Here is a 20,444-nt window from a genome sequence, read left to right on the forward strand (position 1 = left end):
TGATTCTCAAATGGATTTAGGTCTGGATTTCTATGAGGACTTTCACCATCATGGCCCGTAATGACATCACAAAACATCTTTCATCTTGGCTATAAAGTTACATTCTCATCTCATTCTACCAGTGCACCATCTTAATATATGCTGTGTCCCCTTTTCGGTAGCCAAAAGGTTATATGGATGACAGATGAAAGATTTTCTATTGAAAGTGGCCATGTAAGGATGGAGGGATGTTAGATCTACAAGGTCAGCATGTGTTTGATTTATCTGAGAGTGAAGGTATATCCTCTCGTCAGGGTCTGGGTCAGCAGCTGACTGCTGTTTACAACAACACGGGTCAAGTAGAGGTCCTGAACGCAGCTTTTCGAGAGACTGTCAGCACCCTGTAAAGCTCAGAAACACCCCTCCCTCAATTTCCTCTGTCTTCGTCTGTCTCTTCCTCTCTCCAGCTCCTCAACACAACCATGTCATGTTGTCAGTCAGAGCAAGGATTTGTCATTCCTGGAGACTGTTGCTTAGCACCACTGGAGATCCTCTGAACTCTCTTTGTGCTCTTCTTTACGTGTTTGTGTGTCGTTTTGAAGTCGGAGGCTCGAGGTTAGGGTATAGCAGCCATGTTGGTGGATACAGGTGAGTGTTGTGTAGTGTACAGCCATCTATCCTCAGAGCTCTTGTATTTGCATTTATTATTCTGTTTCTAGTACTCACTTATCGTGTAAGTCGATCTGTTTTCATGTTTGTTTGTGTTACAAATGTGTGTGAATACACAAAAGGCGTGTGTGTGTGTGTGTTGTGATGTTTTGTTTGAAAAGCCTCCAGAGATCCTCTGGTAGGCTGAATCCTGTCACGTCTAAACAGCAGACTTTCCACAGGAGACGTGAATACAGTTGTGTTCTGTATTTTATTATTAGACAAGCTGTATGCATGGGAACCAAGCTGCTGGTGCGATATGACAAGAAACATCTTCATAACTGACTTTGAAAGTGCATTGTATGGGTTGTGAAAGCGCAGGTGCTCCCACTACCCTGGAATATGACAGTGCAAAGTGGAGATAAGCTGCATGATGACAATTTAAAGGAAGAGTGGGACTCTGTGTCAACTAACACGCTCTCCAATCCCACAGGTGTTGGTACAGGCAGCCAGCAGACCGTTCTCCATGAGGAGCAGTAGAAGATGCCGGCTCTGCCAGCACTGCTGCTGTCAATACGCTTCCTCTCCTTCCTGCTAGTCACGATGCCACCACTCTCCCTCAGTCAGGCCCCTCTGCTCTCCTCTGTCCGCATGGGTGAGTAGATGCTACACAGGTCGAAAGGTTCCTGAATGAACTTTACATTTATTTGTTTCATTCATTCACAAATCAGTTGTTTCACCTTGGAGTTCTTAAAGAAACAAGTTGATGTTCTTTAGTGGAAATACCACAATTTCATGGTAAAAACAAAACTACGGTCATCAGGATCAAATAACCTTCATATAAAGAAGAAAAACAAAAGTTTTTTTTACTGCTGCTGCTGAACAACAAAACATTGGATATTACAGCGAAAATGTTTTCTTTAATATTTATGTATTATGATTTTAAATTTAATATTTAGTCTTTAAAATATAAAGAATTACCACTAACTAAATATTTGAATTTGTTGTTCTTGCAAGCTGGTAAATATGTGTCAACATTCTTTCAGACAGCTGCATGGCAGTGCACAGAACGAAACTTTAACTTTGGTAACATAAACATGGAAAAGGGGTTCCTGAAAATTTGATTACTTTTAAAACAGTTGCATTTCAAACCAATACCATACATTCATATGCACAACTTGTACATTACCCAGATTGACCAAATCAATTTACCTAAAGGTTCTGCAAGGTGATATAAGTGTGAAAGTTGGTTATGTTATAGTTGACCACAGGTGCATATTTTAGCTGGTCAAATCCTCTGAAAATCATCTCTTTGATCTGAGTTCAGCTGCAGACAAGTCATTAATGCAAAAAGATTCTTCTCAACACAAATGCATGACCAAAGTAGTCAGATTTTACTCAGGAGTCACTGCTCAGTGATTGGTGATTGAAAACTGTAAAAATGTTACCCAAGTTCTGAGGATTTTAGCTGAAAAAACAATTTCCTTAAATGTGGAAGGTTATACTGAGGGAATAAGAATTTGTTAACTATTTTACCTATTACTGGGGTTTTAAACAGAAGCCCAAAAGAAGCTATTTAAGAAGAAAACAATGTTTTTCCATTCATCTGACAGCAGCTGAATGTACTCATTTCATGTTCAAATGAAAATTCTGGTGTAAGATTTTGCAGGGGAAATCCAACAAGGTCAGACTCATAACTTTGGTCTGAACACTGCACTAATTTGAACTGCAGCTTACACATTAATGGACAGTCATGCACAGTGGAAGTAGGCTAATTTGGCTCATGAGCAGCTGCTTGGAGCAATCTGAAAGATTGAATCATTAAATAGATAAATAGCAGTTCTGTGTTAATGTTCTGGCTTCATAATTTTCCTATAACAATTAGCACCTAAATGTTTTCCACTGTGTCTGAGCAAATCAAACAAAAGAAACTGTTTCACAATGTCGGAAATGCTTTTTGTCTGATTATTCAGCAGAATTTACACTACTCTTGTTCATTTTGTCTGAAAATTGCAGCACATTTATCAGGCTGATGCAATTTTCTTTGGAAATGTGAAGTGCTTTTATTATGAAAGTGATTCTCAAAAAAGGCTTTCAGAGTTTTGAAATGCGTTGGGGACTCTCATCTGCAGCTGCGTTGAAAGGAAGGACAGAGCCTTTAGCTAAAGCAAACTCGCACTGCAAAACAACTCGTTTCATTGTTCAGGTAAAATAAAAAACATTGCAATTAGTCTGTTGTGTTACATGCCTGAAGTGTGTGAAACTAATGAGCAAGACTGAGAAAAATCAAGGGATTTCTCTTGAACAATGGTCAAACCACTGGGTAAGCAAAACACAGAAGGAATAAAAGACAATGACAAAAATCTGGCGATGACTAAACAAACCTAAGGAGTGTTGTACGCCGACATGCTGCTGCGGTGTGTGCTGTAATTTCTGAACAGAGGAGCCAAAATGAAAATCATGACATTACGCACAGACAACCCACACACCAGGCTGCTGGTGTGAAGCTGCATGGTGTCTAATCCTGTGTGAATGGTAAATATTGCTCACAAGTTTTTGATTTTTTTTTTCCACATCCCTGCGGCCTGACTGAATGATGCCCAAGCATAAAAAGAAAGTGACCGGTGTTCAAAGGACTTAATGGAGATCAATGAAGCCGTGAGCATTACACACCTCACATAGGAAAGCGGCTGCATAGACCAGTAACAAGGAAGTTAAAATCGTCCGCTCTATTGCAACACACAATCTAGTTTAACTCCACTTCAAAAACAGAAAACAACTAAATATACAACACATCATAAAATGTTACCAAAAGAACAAAGGAAGGGATCTGAACACTAATAATCAGTTCGTAAGAACATGTGGCAAACTTGACCCTTTCATGAATAGAAATTTCAAAAGTATGAAGTGTATATGTAGTTTATAGACCTACCAACTACAGCTTGAAATGATTTTCAGAATGTTTTGCACACATTCTTACCCATGAAGCTCAGTGAGACTAGATGGAAAACATATTTTCAAGACACTTTCAAGTCTTGACAAATATACTAATTTTGGTTTGGGTCTGGACTTTCACTAGGTTGTTTCTAGACATGAATATGCTTAGACATAAACCAATGCTGTATGTTCAGGGTGGTCATCCTGCTGGAAAATGAAAGTTTTTGAACAGCTGACAGGTGTTCTTCCAGGATAGGCCAATAGTTTGCTTGATCCATTCTTCTATTCAAAATACTTTTTCTTTTTAATCAAAATGCTTTATCACCTTATTGTTGCTCCCTTCTCCATCTCTCTGTCATCTCTGAGCTACAAAATAAAACTTTTACCGCAGCATGATGCTGTCCTCTCATTCTCAAAGAAAAGGTCCATTAGTAATTTTCTGAAACAAATAGCATTTTGAATGCAGGACAATCATCTGATCATTTAATTTTGTTGTTCCTGTGACAATGACAAATACTTTTATCTTATCTTTGATCTAATCAGAGGACATTTATCCTCATGTTTGCTGCATCTCCACTACATGGCTTGCAGCAAAATACAAACAGAAGTTCTCATGTTTTTCTGAAATCATGCTCAGTTTACTTCTGATTACAAATGATGTGATTGTGAAAACAGTTGGCTGCACTAGATTTCAGGGCATCAGAGTAAAGAAGGCTGAATGCAGATATATGGAATGTTTTTTTTTTGTTTTAGAGTTTTATTTGATCACACTCAACATTTGTCTCTGCTTTGTTTCAGTCTATGTACCCTGAGACTGTGGTATAATTTGTTGCTGCAACGACACAAAATCTTGAAAGATTAAATGCTTTTCAAGACACTGAGAAAAGGTGGCTCAAGTGCCCTCAGAAAAGACTATTTGGAAGGCAGTAAATGAGGTTGTTTCTTTTTCTTTGGATTTCTTTTCACGTCCTAAAAGCAGCGTACAAAAATCCCTCTAGTCCTTTAGCGGTTGGAAGTGGGGACCTATTAAGGAGAAACCTTGTTATGCTGTGAAAATATTCTATTCCTTGTTATGATTCATTTGTGTGTTTCTGTTCTGACATTCCCTTCATCGTTATACTCCATGTTTCTTCCTCTGGTTTCCTGACTCCCCGTTTCTCTCTCTAATTCTCTAGCTGCCATTCTGGATGACCAGTCTGTGTGTGGGCGCGGGGAGCGGCTGGCGTTGGCCCTGGCCAGGGAGAACATCAACAGCGTGATAGAGGGTTCAGTGCAAGCCCGAGTGGAGGTGGACATATATGAGCTGCAAAAAGACTCCCAGTATGACACCACCGACACCAGTGAGTGGAAATGTTTCCCTTCAGAAATGACTTCTAGATCAACTTTCATCCTCAGACTTATAACAGAATGATAAAATCCAGAGGAAAACCTTTGAGTTTTTAGAGGATAGTGCCTCATTAGCACAAAGAAAATGACCGGTACCGATACCAGTGTGTTATATAAGTCATATTTATATTTAATAATACCAGCGACTTGCAGACAAAAGAAAAGTATGTTAAATAGCACCATTTCTTTCCAAAAGATTAAACTCTTTAAAAGAATAATTAGAATTTTTTGTGTGTGAAAAGCAACCCTTTTATGTGCAGAAAACACAATCACACAACCACTTTTGTGGGATTTGAAGCCAGAAGGGGCTTTTGCTTATTAGTTTACATGTCACTGGAGACCAGTAATGGGCCACTAAGACTGCCTCATTAAAAACAGGAGACCTGTGCCCTCCAGTAACAGCTGGAAGTGTGTACCATGCATGCCATAATAATAAACACATCATCAAACAGTAAAACAGATCAGCAGTAACATAAAAAAGGAGCGTAACACTTCAGGAAAATTCACTCAACAGAATCTTTAGAATCAGCAAAGGCTGTGGAAATACTGCAGAACTGAACCGCCGCCTCTCTGCTCCTTTTCTAATAGGTCATCGACCCCGCTTCAAGCTGCTAGAGCAATGTTTAGCAGGGTTGAGCTCATAATGTGCCCTGCTTAAGATACGGCCATGTGCGTCTCTGTGTGTCCTTGACCAACGAGCAGGAAGAAACTCTGAAAAGCTGATTTGCTCGCAGCATTTTCTAGTCTGTGGATCAGGGAGCTCATCACCATACAGCTACAGATGATTGCAACACACATCCACACACACGCATACGCACGCCTTTACGCATGCATTTACACACACGCATGCATTTACACACACACACGCACACGGACGCACACTTGTCTTTCTGCAGACACGCACATGCATGTCCACACAGGGAGCCTGTGCACTCACAAGCACTTAGTTGATACTCCGATGTACACATTGACACTCACAGTTGCTGATTCTGAGGACTAATTGGGATGAGCTGCAATAACAACTGGAGAAAAAAAGCAGCTTCTTGAATAGCCGAATCAGACAGTTAAGTGACCAGACTCCTCTGTGGGTAATTATCTGGTGTGAACAGTGAAGATCTCATCAGTGGACACAAATGGACACACTAAAAGGTGGCCTGATTAGACATGCATTGTTTTGTGCTTTAATTATTTTTAAATTCCTGGTTGCTTCCAAAATATCGTCAGTTCAGAGGATTAGATATTATGAATCACTTAAAAGCAATAATTATCAAAGCAGATTTATGTGCAAGTCAAAGTCCAGGCCTTGGTCCAAATGCATGTCTTGAAATGAGACTCGAAAATGAATGCTGAAATTTTCTGTTTGTCCAATCTGCTGAAGCTTGAGCTATACTGCAAGCAGAAAGGATAATAACCCCCATTTTTACTTATAATGTAAGTTGGATGCTATAATTGCAGAAAAGGTTATTGCACAACATTTACTCAGGATGTTGACTGCAAATACATACAACAATTTACATTTTGTCACAGGTAATTATGAAGACCAGGTGCCATTTTGCTTTCTCTTCACTAATATGCCCTTCTTTATGTTGGTTTGTGCTATAAAATCTAAATGAAATGTGTTTGTAGTAATGACAGAACTTCAAGGAGTGTGATTATTTTTGCATCTTATCCGTAAAGTTATTGAAAAGTTATGTAACTTTTCAAGTTATTTTACCAAGCTGTGATTTTTATTAAGTCAAAACTCCTTCTCCGTTGTAGAAGTAAAAACAAAAGTGTTTCAAACCTCTCTGAAACAAATCCCAGCTCTGAATGTGTGTATCCCAGAGATACTAGTCTCGTATCTCTGTATTAGTTTGCTTTAAGTGATGTTTAATAATTTAATCTGCAGGTGAGACATGCAAACTGAAAAACAAGAAGATCAATCAAAGGAGCATTAAGCTCATCATCAGTAAATCCCAGTCTTTGCAGCTCATGTTTTCCACCCTTCTGAGTCAAAGAGCTGTAAGTGAATGACTGCCACCAGCACTTTAGGTCTCACTGTCTTTCAGCAGGTCCTGGCCCCCCAATATCTCATCTTCTCTTAGATTTAGACCGTCATCAAACTCATTTCTGTGAAATACAGACCATCATCATCCGAACAACCTCCAGACCTCCTTGTAATGTTCCATTCTGTCATAAACCCATGCATTTAGCTTCTGTGTTTCCATAAATCCTCATTTACATGTTAAAAATAATGTCTTTAGATAAATATAGAGCTAATCAATTCGTCTAGCAAGGTCTTAGTGGTACAGTTACACATAAAACATAAAATAGGCATAAGTATGTAGGAGATACTTATCTACCTAATGCTGGAGTTTTAGTTTTTATACTTGCCTAAATGTTCTGGTTGGACATCTGTGGAGGAAACAAGCAGATTGGAAAAAATATTTTCAGGTTATTTGAATCATCTCTGGATCAAATCCTTTGTAGTTCCTGTGCTCTGCTTTTAACACTAATATATATTTTTTAAATTACAAGCTGCTGTATTTTGGAATCTGAGGAGAGTGAAAAAGCTGGAAGAAAGGGTTATTGCACAACATTTTGTTGTGCAATAACAAAATGTTGTTATTGCACAACATTTGCAATAACAAATGCTTGAAACCAACACTGTGAGGTTTCAAACCACTTACGTTAGGTTGATTTTCAGCGTTGAAATGCACAAGGGAAAATAAAAACAGACATCCCTCATCTATGAATCACTAGCTGCATCTCTGTTACAAATGTGTGCAAAACTTTGTTAGTTTTGTGCTAAGGTAAAAAAAAAAACAACAACACCATTTTGCAATTGTTGTGTTGTTCCATTAAATTAGAAATGCAATGAAAATCACATTTAAATAAGCTTGTTTATGTGATACATCATAATAAAACATGCTGCTCCATAATCAGCCACTCTCAGCTCCTCCAGACTAGCAGCCTTAGCAATTAGTAAACACCTGGCGGATCTGTTTACCTGCTGAACCTTTTACACAAAGTACTTCTCGATGCAATGCTTCTAGGAACGATTGTAAACGACTTACTGGAGAAACATTGTTGTGATGTCGTAAATGTACACAAAGGGAAAATACATTATTTTCATAATAAGTAAAGGTAACAGTTACTTGATTGTGCTATAAAGTGACACTATGTGCCTGGAAAATACATAATACCTTTAATGCTTTATTGGTTTAATTTCTCTGTGTTCTGGAGCTTCTGCTCCCGTTGCAGGGGCTGGTCCGTGTGGTTGAGCTGCTCGGCTCATGGAAACCAAAGGAAATAAAAAGTTAAAAAGTTTAATTATGTTTGCAGTCACTAACAGTCATATCTAACTGTACAGCTAGGAATTAACACATTTATAAGTTTTAAAGGACTTATATTGGTTGGTATATGAAGTTTTTTACATTTTCAGACTGAAGCAGCAGCTCAGGAATGGCAAGAAAACAATAAACAATAACTTTACTACTAAGTGAAAAGGAAAACAGCCCAGGGGAACTTGCGGGTTTTTGGTGATGAAAGTTCAGGACAGCACATTGCTTGGTTAGTTTATTAAGCACCTTTTTTCTGAACTTATGTCTATTTTACCAGGATAAAACTTGTTTTGTAAATCTGACTCAGTTTGTAACAAAGCATCACTCAGACAATTTCTCTTGATAAATATGATTTATAGAAATTAATTTATTTTTGAAGAAGCTTTTATTTTTTCTCCTTTTTAATTTTTTTTAAAGCATTTCATTCATGGAGGGAGTCATTAAACTTTTGATATGTAAGTCTACTATGGATTTTTATCTGCAACAGTTTCAGTATCTGTAATCTTACAGTAATCCCCACTTTACAATGTAAATCAGTAACAAGAGTAAGATTAAAAAATGATTAAAGCAATAAAAATGACTGTCTTCTCATTAATGTCCTACAACTGAATGGTTATCCTCTTCTTGCCCTTGGAATATTTAGAATAAAGTGATTTTTCAGTCAGATTGGACTGAAACATCTTTTGCTGCTTTAGTTGAATAAATGATTAATCGGAAACTGACATGCTCACACTTTTCAACAGACTACAGCTGCTGCTCGATGGTAGCTCAGTGCAGCCGTCCTAAAAAACACTGAGCCAAGATGTGTTCTTGTAAATCCAAATTTATTCCTTTTTTTCCCTGTTCAGTGTGCCAGATTCTACCCAAAGGCGTCGTCTCTGTGATCGGTCCAGCCTCCAGCCCCGCCTCCGGCTCTACTGTCAGTCACATATGTGGGGAGAAAGAGGTGTGTCACCTGCACAAACATGTTCCAACATTTTTTTTTTAGTCCTCGTTGCAGGTATAGGCATGTCTGCATCTTCATGTTCGGTTTTTCTTTTTTTAAATAAATTGTTCTTCCACCAGTTATCTTTTGTTTCCTCAAACAGTTTTTTTTCTTCATACCATTTTCTTCTTTCTATATAGTTTTCCTTACCTTGCATGTTCCTGCAGGATAAATCATAAATCACTTTTTCATGCATCATCATTCCCTGTCAATATTATCCTTCCTCCAGATCCCTCATGTAAAAATTGGTCCAGAGGAAACTCCCCGCCTGCCTTACCTGCGCTTTGCCTCAGTTACTCTGTACCCCAGCAACGAGGATCTGAGTCTGGCCATAGGCTCCATCTTACGCTCGTTCAGCTACCCGTCTGCCAGCTTGGTCTGCGCCAAGGCTGAATGTGAGTTACACACCGCCTCTTGTTCTACTAAATTGTATTATGTGACTTTGACTGCACAGCTGTGTTCATATTTAGGTGAGTGTAAGTGCATTGGTTGAGTCCTTGCAAGCGTGTTTACTTTGTTTGCCTTTGTGTGAGCACAGTGACTCCAGTAGTGTTGGCAGATTCCCCGTTTGGCTGGATATGATTGTTTGCAGCTGGACACTCATTTCCAGAGCTGGACTGAATACTATAATAATATATTCAAGTAAAAGAAGAGTAAATATTATCTAAAATATGTTGTGCATAAAGGATATGAAGTGATGCAACCTTTGTAACTTGATCTTTCTTTAAGTTACTTCTTGTGGTAACAATTCAGGGGCAGTTGCACTAAAATAGGAAGATAATGTAAGAAAGTGCAGCTGCCTCCAGCTGAGTTCTGCTAAAAAACATATAGCTGTGGTAGTTTAATGAGTTTGTAATAAAATAGTGGTGTATCATCTTTGAGACCAGATGAGATTTTAGTTTTCCATGTTTGCCAATAATTCACACTAAACCTTTTCTGTTTTTGGTAGATGTTTAAAAGATTTCTGTTTCCTAAATGCAAAAATCATTTGAGAAAAATGTGCTGCGTATTACTTGTAGTTTACGTCTCTTTCTTTAGTATTTGATAAAAGTATCTTTTCAACTACATAGCTTTCATTCTATAAGTTTCTCAACATTTTTTCTAGAACTGGTGTAACTTGGGTCTAGTTTGTCGGCCATTTTACTCCCACTTGCATTGAACCTGCATCATGGACTGATACCTCTATGGTGGAAGCAGTGTGTTTGTTGTTTTGCCCTAAAATTCATTCACAGTTGTGCCTCCAGCTAACTCACATGTTGCTTGTAAAGCCGTGATATCATCATATGATGAATTCTCCTAAATTGGAGCGTAAACATATATAAAGATCATAATTTGAATAAAGCAATAAACGAGTTTCTTAAAATATTCTCTCATTTAGCAAACAGAAGTAATGTTGATAATCTCACCTGACCTTCTGTGCAAGATTTGTTTTTACTCGACAATGGTGGTTGGATCTAAATGTAAATAAATGCAATATTTCAAATACTGTATTAAAAATGCATATTTAGAAAGCTGTGGTTCTCAATTACAGTGACGGCAATAAATCAAATTTATCACTTTACACCTCTGCTCATTTTGGCAGCCCAGGTCATGAAGCTGTGCCTGTTGCCAGAGTTCAGAAGGGAGCTCATGATGCAGCCTTTCTATTTATTACTCATGCTGAACCTCGGAGGGTTTTAAGGGCAAACCAGTTTGATAAATATTCATGCTTGAAAAGCTTCCCAGTAGTGGAGGAACTTAGCGGACATTTGATTTGACTGGCCAGGCACTCAGAGAGCTTTAGCATCACGGGGGACTCAGAGCTTGGTCACTGCCTGTTTTTATTTTCATTTTGAAAGAGTGCATTATTGATTTATGTTGCAGACCCCCGCTGAGAGTCACAGGAATAAAAGGGCTTAGTTGGATGGAGGCTTCAGTATACAAACAGCTTTGTGACGACGTGACACAATAAAGCCACCCGTTCTTGGACGAGGCAAAAATCCGATTCGTCCGCTGACTAATTGGCTTTTTTTCCCCCTTCCTTCTGAGTGAAAAATGAAGTGGGCTTTAGTTGTTGTGTAGCTGTCAACTCCTCACACCAGTGGAGAAGAATTCAAAGTAAAACGACAAACAATAAGACTGAAAGTAAACTGAAAAGATTTTGGCAAACAAAACGCTGTGGCATTAAGAAAAATTGATTCAGTCGTTGAGAAGCTTTCATTATCTCCTCAGCAGTTAGCGGCCCCCCGCTCCCCAGCGCAGCGACCTGAAAGTAAGCTGAATACCAACTGGACTTCATTGAATTGAAGGAGCTTTGAAAACAGCATCAGACGTCCTTCTCAGTTTTGATCATCAGCTGAGTGGCCAGATAAGAGCTCTGTTTTTCACCGGTCTCTTCCTTTCCTGAAAAATTGCAGGCAAACGATAGCTGGGACACTTTCCCATCTGGGTGAACAAAGATCCAGCTCTCTGAAAGAAGAAGACAAGAATTACCTGCTGAGAAAGCGTGGAGTGCGTTTGTGTCGTGCGTTTTGCCTCGAAGGTGATCTTTACAAGGTTATCGCACTCACAGACTCTGACCCACTTGGCTGCGCTATCTATCGCGGTGGAGCCGGTTGCCATGGCTGCCGAATAGGTGCTAACTGCCACTCAACAGGCTTGTTCCACACTCTGAACAACCGCGTGGGTGTGTGTGTGTGTGTGTGTGGCATGCTATATGTGTGTTTTTATAAAAAATAAAAAAAATCCCAGTTTCTGCTTTACCTTATCTGAACATGTGCTTGTTGAGTTCAGGTTTGCTTGTTCTGTATGTTTGCACATGAAGGATTAAACATTGATGCACTTGAATTTAATATGTGTGTGCAGCTTTACTGTGGTGCTGCACAGGTTCGACATCAGACAGTGTTTACTGTCAGCCCCCCTTGTTTAATTCATCTTGTTTACTCCGGTGTAGAGAAGGCTTTTCAAAGTGAAACAGACATCCTCACAGTGATTCAGTCGAAGTGAGCAAAATGCAAAGACGCACTTCTTTTGCACTGAACATCACACATGCACACAAAAAAAGGTAAATTAAGAAAGCGCAACCCCATTTTCTTTTCTTTATTTTTTTTTCACTCCATCTTAATGGTATTCATCTAATGTCTCCTCCCTGAGCGAGATATTCTGCCTAATGTGCGAGAATCACAGATTTTGGGTCATTTCCGATGTATCCTTCTCTCACTATGCATGAGTCAGAAGCTGCTATCTGAGCCTAATTCCATTATGCAGTTTTCATGAGATGGATGAGGGTTAAGGATGGCGACCGAGCACATGAAGGAGACGATGGCAGCATAAGAGCCAGATGAATCAAGGCCGAGAGAGGTAACTGGAGCAAAGGGCTCAGACGAGAGAGATGGAGAGGTTAGGGCTTATGTGTGTGAGTTGGAAATTGGTGAAATAGGAAGAGCAAGAGAGGAGCGAGAGGAAGCTGTAAAGTGCATTGATTTTTTTCTTTCCCCTCCCCCCTCCTTCCTAGAACTAATTAAAGTTTTGGCCTGGTTCAGTGATTACCCCACTGCTTACAGAGGCTTTCTCCACCTACGGGGCTCGGAGTACTACCTTTCCTCCTCCTTTCATTCGTCTCTAACTCTCTCCTCCCCCTTTTGTGTCCCCCAGATACCTCGCTCACCACTTATTTACATAGCTGGGGGTGCTTTACTATGAAATTACAATCAGGAAGCACCAAAGCAGACTTTCTAGTAATGGCTTACATGATGTCAAGTGAGACTTGACTGTTATTGGTTCTACTTAGTTTGAAGAGGAATTTGCTTGAAGTGGGAAAATTGTCTTAAGACGTTTGTCATTCTGTCCAACTTTATTTTGCATAATTGTTGTATTCACTTAAAAGGTTGCAGCTATGTTTACTGTTGTAGTCATATGGTTATTTGCAGTCATGATTGGCAGGGTAATTGTCTGATGTTGTCCTCTGTATTTCTGTAATCTAACCAGGATTGGATACATGCAGGCCAAAAGACACTCAAATAATTAGATAAATGTCTCTGAGAAAGTTACAACTATGCAACATTTTTGGAGACATCAATATCATTTAAAGTTTGACTTATAGCGCAATAGTTTGCCAAAGTAGTACCATTATATACTAAAATGCTTTTAAGTTTATATCAGCAACTAGAAAATCTTTGAACAAGTAACATTGGCAAAAATGGACCAAATATGAAATGCAGATGTAACACACGTTTAGTCAAATGACTTTTATTTTTGGGGCACAATTCCTGTGTTTTACCCCAAACTCTCCCACTTCTTAAAAGGTGAGTCTATCATTTCGTTTCAGCATTGTTTCATGTCTGAAACTACCGGCTTGTTTTTACTAGAATTGCTGGCGCTGCTAATTCAGAACTCCATTGGGATTCTGCCATTAATGTCCATGCATTGAGGCTAAGTACTCCTCACTCTGTTGAAAAGGTAAAAAATATATATATTTTAAATATAACGGAAGGCAAATTATGGACAAATGAAAATATATGCACTCAATTGTTGTTTGGTGCATCGGTTTTATTTTTGACACTTTTTGTATTAAAGCTAAACTGGCAATGAAGTTACACATATGTTTAAATTTAATATTGTGGAGTATCTTTATATATACTTTATGTACACTTTATTGATTTTGGACCACAATCTGTACCTGGATGTACGGATGGTGAGCTTGAAATGAGTCTGCTTTGACTAAACTATTTTTGTTTTTGTTCCTGTTATTGTCTTGTTTTTATTTTGCATAATTACTTAATACATACACTGCAACTGAAAGCATTGCCTCCTGTTTTTCATTCACACCTCAGGCTCTTTTAAAAATACTTTTCTGATGCTTCTTTTGTAGCCGCAGTCAAAGTAGTCTTTATGTGTTACCTGGACATACAATAAATGTAAAAAGAGCATGAAGTGAACTTTTAACCAGATAATGTAAAAATAAAAAAGAAGCTTTAATATCCTGAGAATAATGAATTAGTTCTGATTTCTTTCATTTTGTTTCTAGGATGTAATTTTTAAAATCATATTATCTGATGTACAAGTACTTAAAGCAGGAGACTCATTATAACCTCACAGTTTGTCTGCAAATGTAATTTTTGCCCATATGTCGTCAGGAAGTGTGCTAGAAGGCAGAAAAAGCAGTGAATATGTTTAGGTGTAAATATAAGTTGCTTAAACTGTGAGAGTCCTCTGGTGACACATATTAAGTTGGAAAAATTAACTTTTTAATTTTTTTTATATGAGGCATTACCAGCGCAAAATGGGGACATTAAGACAAAATCTAATCACTTGTTTTGTGGCAGATGGCCTTATTTCTGCAATGGGCTTTATGTAAAGTAGGTTGTAAGACCTCCTTCTATTAGTGGCTCTAAAAAAGAGCAACAGCTTACTAAGCATAATGTCAACCAGGAAATAAGTCCCTCTGAGGATTGTTTGTAATAAATATGTCCTCTACAGACCATATAAAGGAATGATTTGCTTTCCTATATTTAGCTAAAAGTACTTTTTAAGTATTGTAGAAGGACACAATGCCCCTTAAACTTTTCCACATTACAAACTAAAACGTCAAAATGCTCTGACAGGTGACTCGTCTTTGCTCCATGTTTCTCTCAGGCCTGCTGAGGTTGGAGGAACTAGTTCGTCGTTTTCTCATCTCGCGGGAGACACTGTCCGTCAGGATGCTGGACGACAACCTGGACCCCACGCCCCTCCTAAAGGAGATCCGTGACGACAAAGTAGCCACCATCATCATTGACGCCAATGCTTCTGTCTCTTATCTCATCCTCAAGAAGGTCAGGTCTACCAAACATCAGTACATTCCTCTGAACTGCCCACACATTTGGGTTTAAGCTGCCTTTGCGGCGAGCAGCTCGACTCATTTGGTGTTTATTTCTGTTATGTAGTTCAAATTTTCAATTTACGCTGATAAACAGTGCAGCGCTCACAATTTGTGAAACAAACACTTCAAAAGGTCTTCAGTCACATATGTGTTTGAATAGGATTAACAACTAGTTTAGATTTTTTTCTGCCCTGTGGCATTGCATGTCAATTAGCTACACTCCTCTGACAGTTTTGAACAAAAAAACATATATGTTCTTTTTTTTTTTTCTTATACAAAGACTCTTTTTGCTGGGATGCGGTGCAGATGTTAACCCGGCTTTGCTCTGATTCATTCTGATGCCGATAGCCAGCGCAGTGAGTCACGGTTTGAATGGGATGTTTTCTCCTGGAGTGCCTGTCCGCCCTCAGCAAAATGTACTAGTGTTAGGCTGATGATGTAAAACTGTGATTAACGTATGCTTCCTCGTCTCACTTTGTCACATTCTCTTCTACTTTGTCCTTGTTCTCTGCCTTCCCCATTAAGTGTCCTCTCTTTCCTCCTTTCGCTCGCCATCCGTCTTCCTCTGTCATTTCTTATTCTCTCCCTCCACATTCATATCTCACCTGCTGCCTCTTTATTTTTTCATCTTGTTCTCTCTCTTTGTCCTACAGGCGTCAGAGCTGGGAATGACATCAGCATTTTATAAGTACATCCTCACCACCATGGTAAGAACATGCCGATTCTTCCACCTCCTCTCCTCCGTCTTGTGCTCCATCATTTTCACGTGTTCCTCCCTTCATCCATCCCGCTCCTCCTCCTCTTCTGTCTGAGCGTGAGCGAGCAAAGGTGCTAAGGCGGAGAAAGCGTTCAATAAGGGGAGGTACAGTGAGGTGACAGTGGAGGGAAAGAAAAGAGGAAGATGGATGAAAGATAGAAAAAGAGAGGAAGAGATCTGAGAAGCAAACATGTTCAAAGATGCGGAGGTGCAGAGAAAGAGGGTGAAGAAAGGGGTCTGAGGTGAAGGTGATGACAGATGAGATGTGTTTGTTTTGTTTTTTTCACCACCCGCCACCTTCTTCATGCTTCTAGGCTTTTCATCTGCCTCCTTGATATACTTCCATCCCTTTTAGCATTTGAATTATTGTGTCATTTTACATCTGATTTTTATTTTTTCCCCCTTTCTGCACTTTGTACTTGATGTGTTCTTGTGCCTTGGATGCACTTGCATGCATATCACTTTGAAAAGCCACTCAAGCATTTTCCATCAACCCTTCTTATCCTTCTCCATCACCTTTCCCCTGTTCTTCTAAGTATATCTTTTCCTACTCTTTGCCAAATATCAGTTGTCACTCCAGGAAGCTTGCATTTCTCTTTATTGCACTTCTGTCTGCACTGCTATTTTCTTACATGCAAAGGTTTAATATACTGTGCCTACAATATTTCTATTCCTTGACATTTTTTCACATTTCGCCACTTTACAACCGCAGATTTCCATACATTTTCCTGACATTTTATGTGATAGACCAACATAAAGTAATCCAGAAATGAAAGTAGAATGAAAACAATAAAAAGTCATTTACAAATAAAAATGCATATATAAATGTATTCAGCCCTCTTTTCTCCAATACCCTTAAATAAAATATAGTACTGCCAATTTTTAAAGTACTTTGAAGCAAAGTTTGGTAATGTATGAAACTTAAAATTTTTTTATACCTAGCTTTTTACTTGCAGATGTTTCCTATTCTGCAAGACAAATCCAGAACGTAAAGTGGCATGGTTTAGATTAAAGCATACTTATATGCTAGAGTGGTCCAGTCAAAGCCCAGAAATCGTTTGCGAAAATGTGACAAGACCTGAATATTGATGTTTACGCGATATGACCAGGAGTTGTAATTCTATAAAGTGTTTAATCAGGAGGGTTAAATACTAGATCAAGTCACATTTCAGATTTTTATTTGTAGTAAAAAAATGGACAATTCTTCATTATTTGTCAAATTCTAACAAATAATTTGACATTGTCATATTATTAACATTATTTGTCAATAATAATGTCAAAGATATGAACTATTTGTTCATATCTTTGAACAAAATAGATATGCTATGAAGTATTTTTTGTGGATCTGTCTTATGAAATACAAATAATATTCATTAAAGCTTGTAGCAGTGATGTGAGAAAAGGTGAGAAATAACCTTTTCAATATTTTTTGAACAGCACTGTGTTGCCAACCTTCCCTCTCATCTGAATATTTTCTCTCTGCCTTTTTATTCCTCCTTTGCTTCTTCAGGACTTTCCCCTCCTGAGACTGGATGACATTGTGGATGAGCAGTCCAACATCGTGGGTTTCTCCATGTTCAACACCACACATCCGTTCTATTTGGAGTTCATCAGGAGCCTGAACCTTTCATGGAGGGAGGGCTGCGATTTGACGTATCCCGGCCCTGCGGTTAGTATCTCAAACAAACACGGACTTGTGCAAACAAATGCTTTGTACTATTTATAAAGCTTTGTCTGTTTGCCACGTAATATTAAGCTGCTCAGTTCCTGCTGATGATTCATGGACCATTTAAAGAGATTTAGCTGCTCCTTTGCTCCAATTTAATAGCTATTGATGTACTGTATCCATCTCTCTTTTCCTCTTATTTACTCATTCCTGACGTCTGTTTTTCTCTTCTCCTCCTTTATTCCTGTTATCCTTTCAATCATTAATGCAAGCGCCTCCCTCCTCATTACATCTTCTGCCTTGTCTCATTTCCCATCCTCCCCATGTTTCCATCCATCCTGCCCTTTCTGCCTCCCTCCCTTTGTCTCCCGTTCTCTTTCAACAGCTCTCTTCAGCGCTGATGTTTGATGCCGTTCATGTGGTTGTGGGGGCGGTCAGGGAATTGAACCGCAGTCAGGAAATTGGAGTAAAGCCCCTGAGCTGCACCTCGCCTCAGATCTGGCAACACGGGACCAGCCTCATGAATTATCTTCGCATGGTAAATGCCCCACATGTCTTCCAAGTGAATATTGCCTACAATGCATCTCAAATCATTTATATGATCTTCTGCACACAAATAGACATACGCAACTTGGCAAACATGTCTGTTGTGATGGTGAAATGTCTAATTGGGCATCAGTTTGACACCTTTTGCCTGAATAATTTTTATTGTTTTTGTCTTCATCCAATTTCAAGATGGGCTCATGTAATGTTATGAGGTCACCAGAGAAATATTAGCCGCCTGGTTAGCATTTTTTTAACACTCCATTTGAAATCTATCACTGCTTGAAGAAACATTTGCTGATTTTTCTGCATTCTTTGTTCATGATTCTGTGAAATATGTTAAGATATTTTTGCATGTGCTGCCTACCGTAACTTCCAGACTATAAACCGCAAGTTTTTTTTCACACGTTTTGAACACTACGATGTGGCTAATATTTGGCTCTTAACTAATGGGTTTCAAAAGACTGGATTGCCGCCTGACAAAGAGGGCAGCACAAACTCTAGAGATAATTTGCCTTGAGACAAAAGTGACAGCGAAAGAGAGAGAATACAGAAACTAAAGAAGACGACTCCAGCAGTTTTAATGTGCAAACAATGATGATCTTTTTGTGGTCAAATGCTGTATTTTTTAAAGGATCTGTGTTACAGGCACTCTTCGTAAAATTACTTATGGTACGTATTTATGTATGTAAATATGTCATGTAGTAGTGTAGATACTTGTGACTAAACAACTACATATTGACACAATTTGGTCTTTTCAAGGTTAGTGATTCGACTTACATTTAGGTTCATTAAATAGTCTGGAAATTGCAGTATTTAGGTTTTAAAATTTATATTTTTAAAATAGGTATCTGTCCATCCATTCATGTGTTCATCCATCCATCTCTGCACCATAAATTTGTAATGAACTTTCTTTTTTGTACTTAAAACATATCTAACGCAGCATTAAATTACTTAGAAACCATGGAGGTGGCACTTGAATTCAGAGTTTGCAGTATTTCATTTTCCTTCAGTCCTTTGAGGAAATTTGTTACTAATACTGGTGGCTGAAACTCTAATACAGTTGATGATAGAGCCACTGGTGTGCCTTGCCGCGGAAGGTTAGCAAAATGTTCCAAGCACCTGTAAAACTCATGGAGCTGAATTTGTTGTGAAATTGCAAGAAACATTGACTTCAGTTTTTTTTCTGTGCCAATTGCCTTTACTGTGAAGTTGTGGCTTCACAATAGAACAGCACACCACCACTTCAATGTCAGCTAAATCCTGGTGAAAGAAAGTCTTTTACATGGACGGGGTTTTGATTTGCCCACCTGGCAATCCTTCAAGCAGCTCTGTCGGAAACTTTTTCTGCTTTTCCAGGTAATACTTTCTTTTGTAGCTCCTATTTAGTAATTTCACTGCAAACGGAGAAAGCGGTTATCTTTGAATGGTACTTTCTTACATTCTTTTTCTGCTTTTTTGCTACTTTTCTCGGCATCAACTCTTTATTTTTCAGCATGTCAGGATGAAAAATGATGTTTTTGAGGCTGGAGGTTGGGATAAGATTTGAAGGGTCACAAAATGTTAAATCTGATTTTTGTCTCTCTGGATTTATAAGACTTGATTAGAATATTGCATTTACAACAAAACCTGTAAAAATCCTCAACTCATCTGTTTTCAGACTTCAGTTTTATTTAGAGATAAAATCACTTACTGCTAATATTAATTTTTGAAGAGATTGATACTTCTATTAAAATATTATGTAGCCGCTCTGTTGACTGTGGCTCCTGTCACACGGTAATTTGTCCGTTACCAATTATTTTCATCATTGATTAAGGTGGCACTCATTTTCAAATGATCAATAAAGTATTAGAAACAACCAATTACAATTTTCCCACAGCCTGAGGTGGCATCTTCAGTTTAGTGCTCCAGAAATTACTCTACTGTGTAAATGAAACTTGGTAAGTCAGGCAGGGAAATTATTTTCTTAGAAAAAAGTAAAACTTTATGCTTTTTAAAATCCTAGGATTAACTGTTTCTACTAATAAAGACAACATAAGTCTATTTAAGTCTTTGTAGTAACTTACAGTGCAGTATATTTCAGTATTTTTGTTGTTTTGTAGACTAACATTAATTAATTCTTAAGGATAATATTGCATGTAATTTCATTTAGGAGTATCAAATTAAAGTGGGCAAAATGCAATAAAATACACAACCGCTTATTTTCCTTTTATACAAATAGGAAAAAGGAATAAACTAACATGTTGCTTTGTTCAGTGCTCTCCAATGAACTACATTAAAGATTGTGATGGTCAATTGAATGAAGACATTTGTGTATGAATACTTTTCTAAGACACTAAAATGCAGTTATTTCATTTCAATTTCTGAAAATTGGATTGAGA

At 38.3% G+C, this 20,444-nt stretch overlaps 1 protein-coding gene across 3 annotated transcripts in view; it reads left to right on the plus strand.

The window, feature by feature from the left end:
• The window catches only part of grik5 (glutamate receptor, ionotropic, kainate 5), a 123,977-nt gene that overhangs the window by 70,765 nt on the left and 32,768 nt on the right, over window positions 1–20,444 (plus strand). For all 3 annotated transcript variants that reach the window (XM_055047661.1, XM_055047663.1, XM_055047662.1), the window contains 8 exons: window positions 1,121–1,282; window positions 4,740–4,904; window positions 9,122–9,219; window positions 9,488–9,653; window positions 14,872–15,050; window positions 15,751–15,804; window positions 17,365–17,523; window positions 17,906–18,058. In XM_055047661.1, the coding sequence (XP_054903636.1) occupies window positions 1,171–1,282; window positions 4,740–4,904; window positions 9,122–9,219; window positions 9,488–9,653; window positions 14,872–15,050; window positions 15,751–15,804; window positions 17,365–17,523; window positions 17,906–18,058 (1,086 nt within the window). In that variant the 5' untranslated portion in view covers window positions 1,121–1,170. The remainder of the gene's footprint in view (window positions 1–1,120; window positions 1,283–4,739; window positions 4,905–9,121; window positions 9,220–9,487; window positions 9,654–14,871; window positions 15,051–15,750; window positions 15,805–17,364; window positions 17,524–17,905; window positions 18,059–20,444) is intronic.

This window comes from Poeciliopsis prolifica, unplaced genomic scaffold (assembly GCF_027474105.1).
Source record: "Poeciliopsis prolifica strain line A6 unplaced genomic scaffold, Auburn_PproV2 SCAFFOLD026, whole genome shotgun sequence".
In the NCBI taxonomy this organism is placed as follows: Eukaryota; Metazoa; Chordata; class Actinopteri; order Cyprinodontiformes; family Poeciliidae; genus Poeciliopsis; species Poeciliopsis prolifica.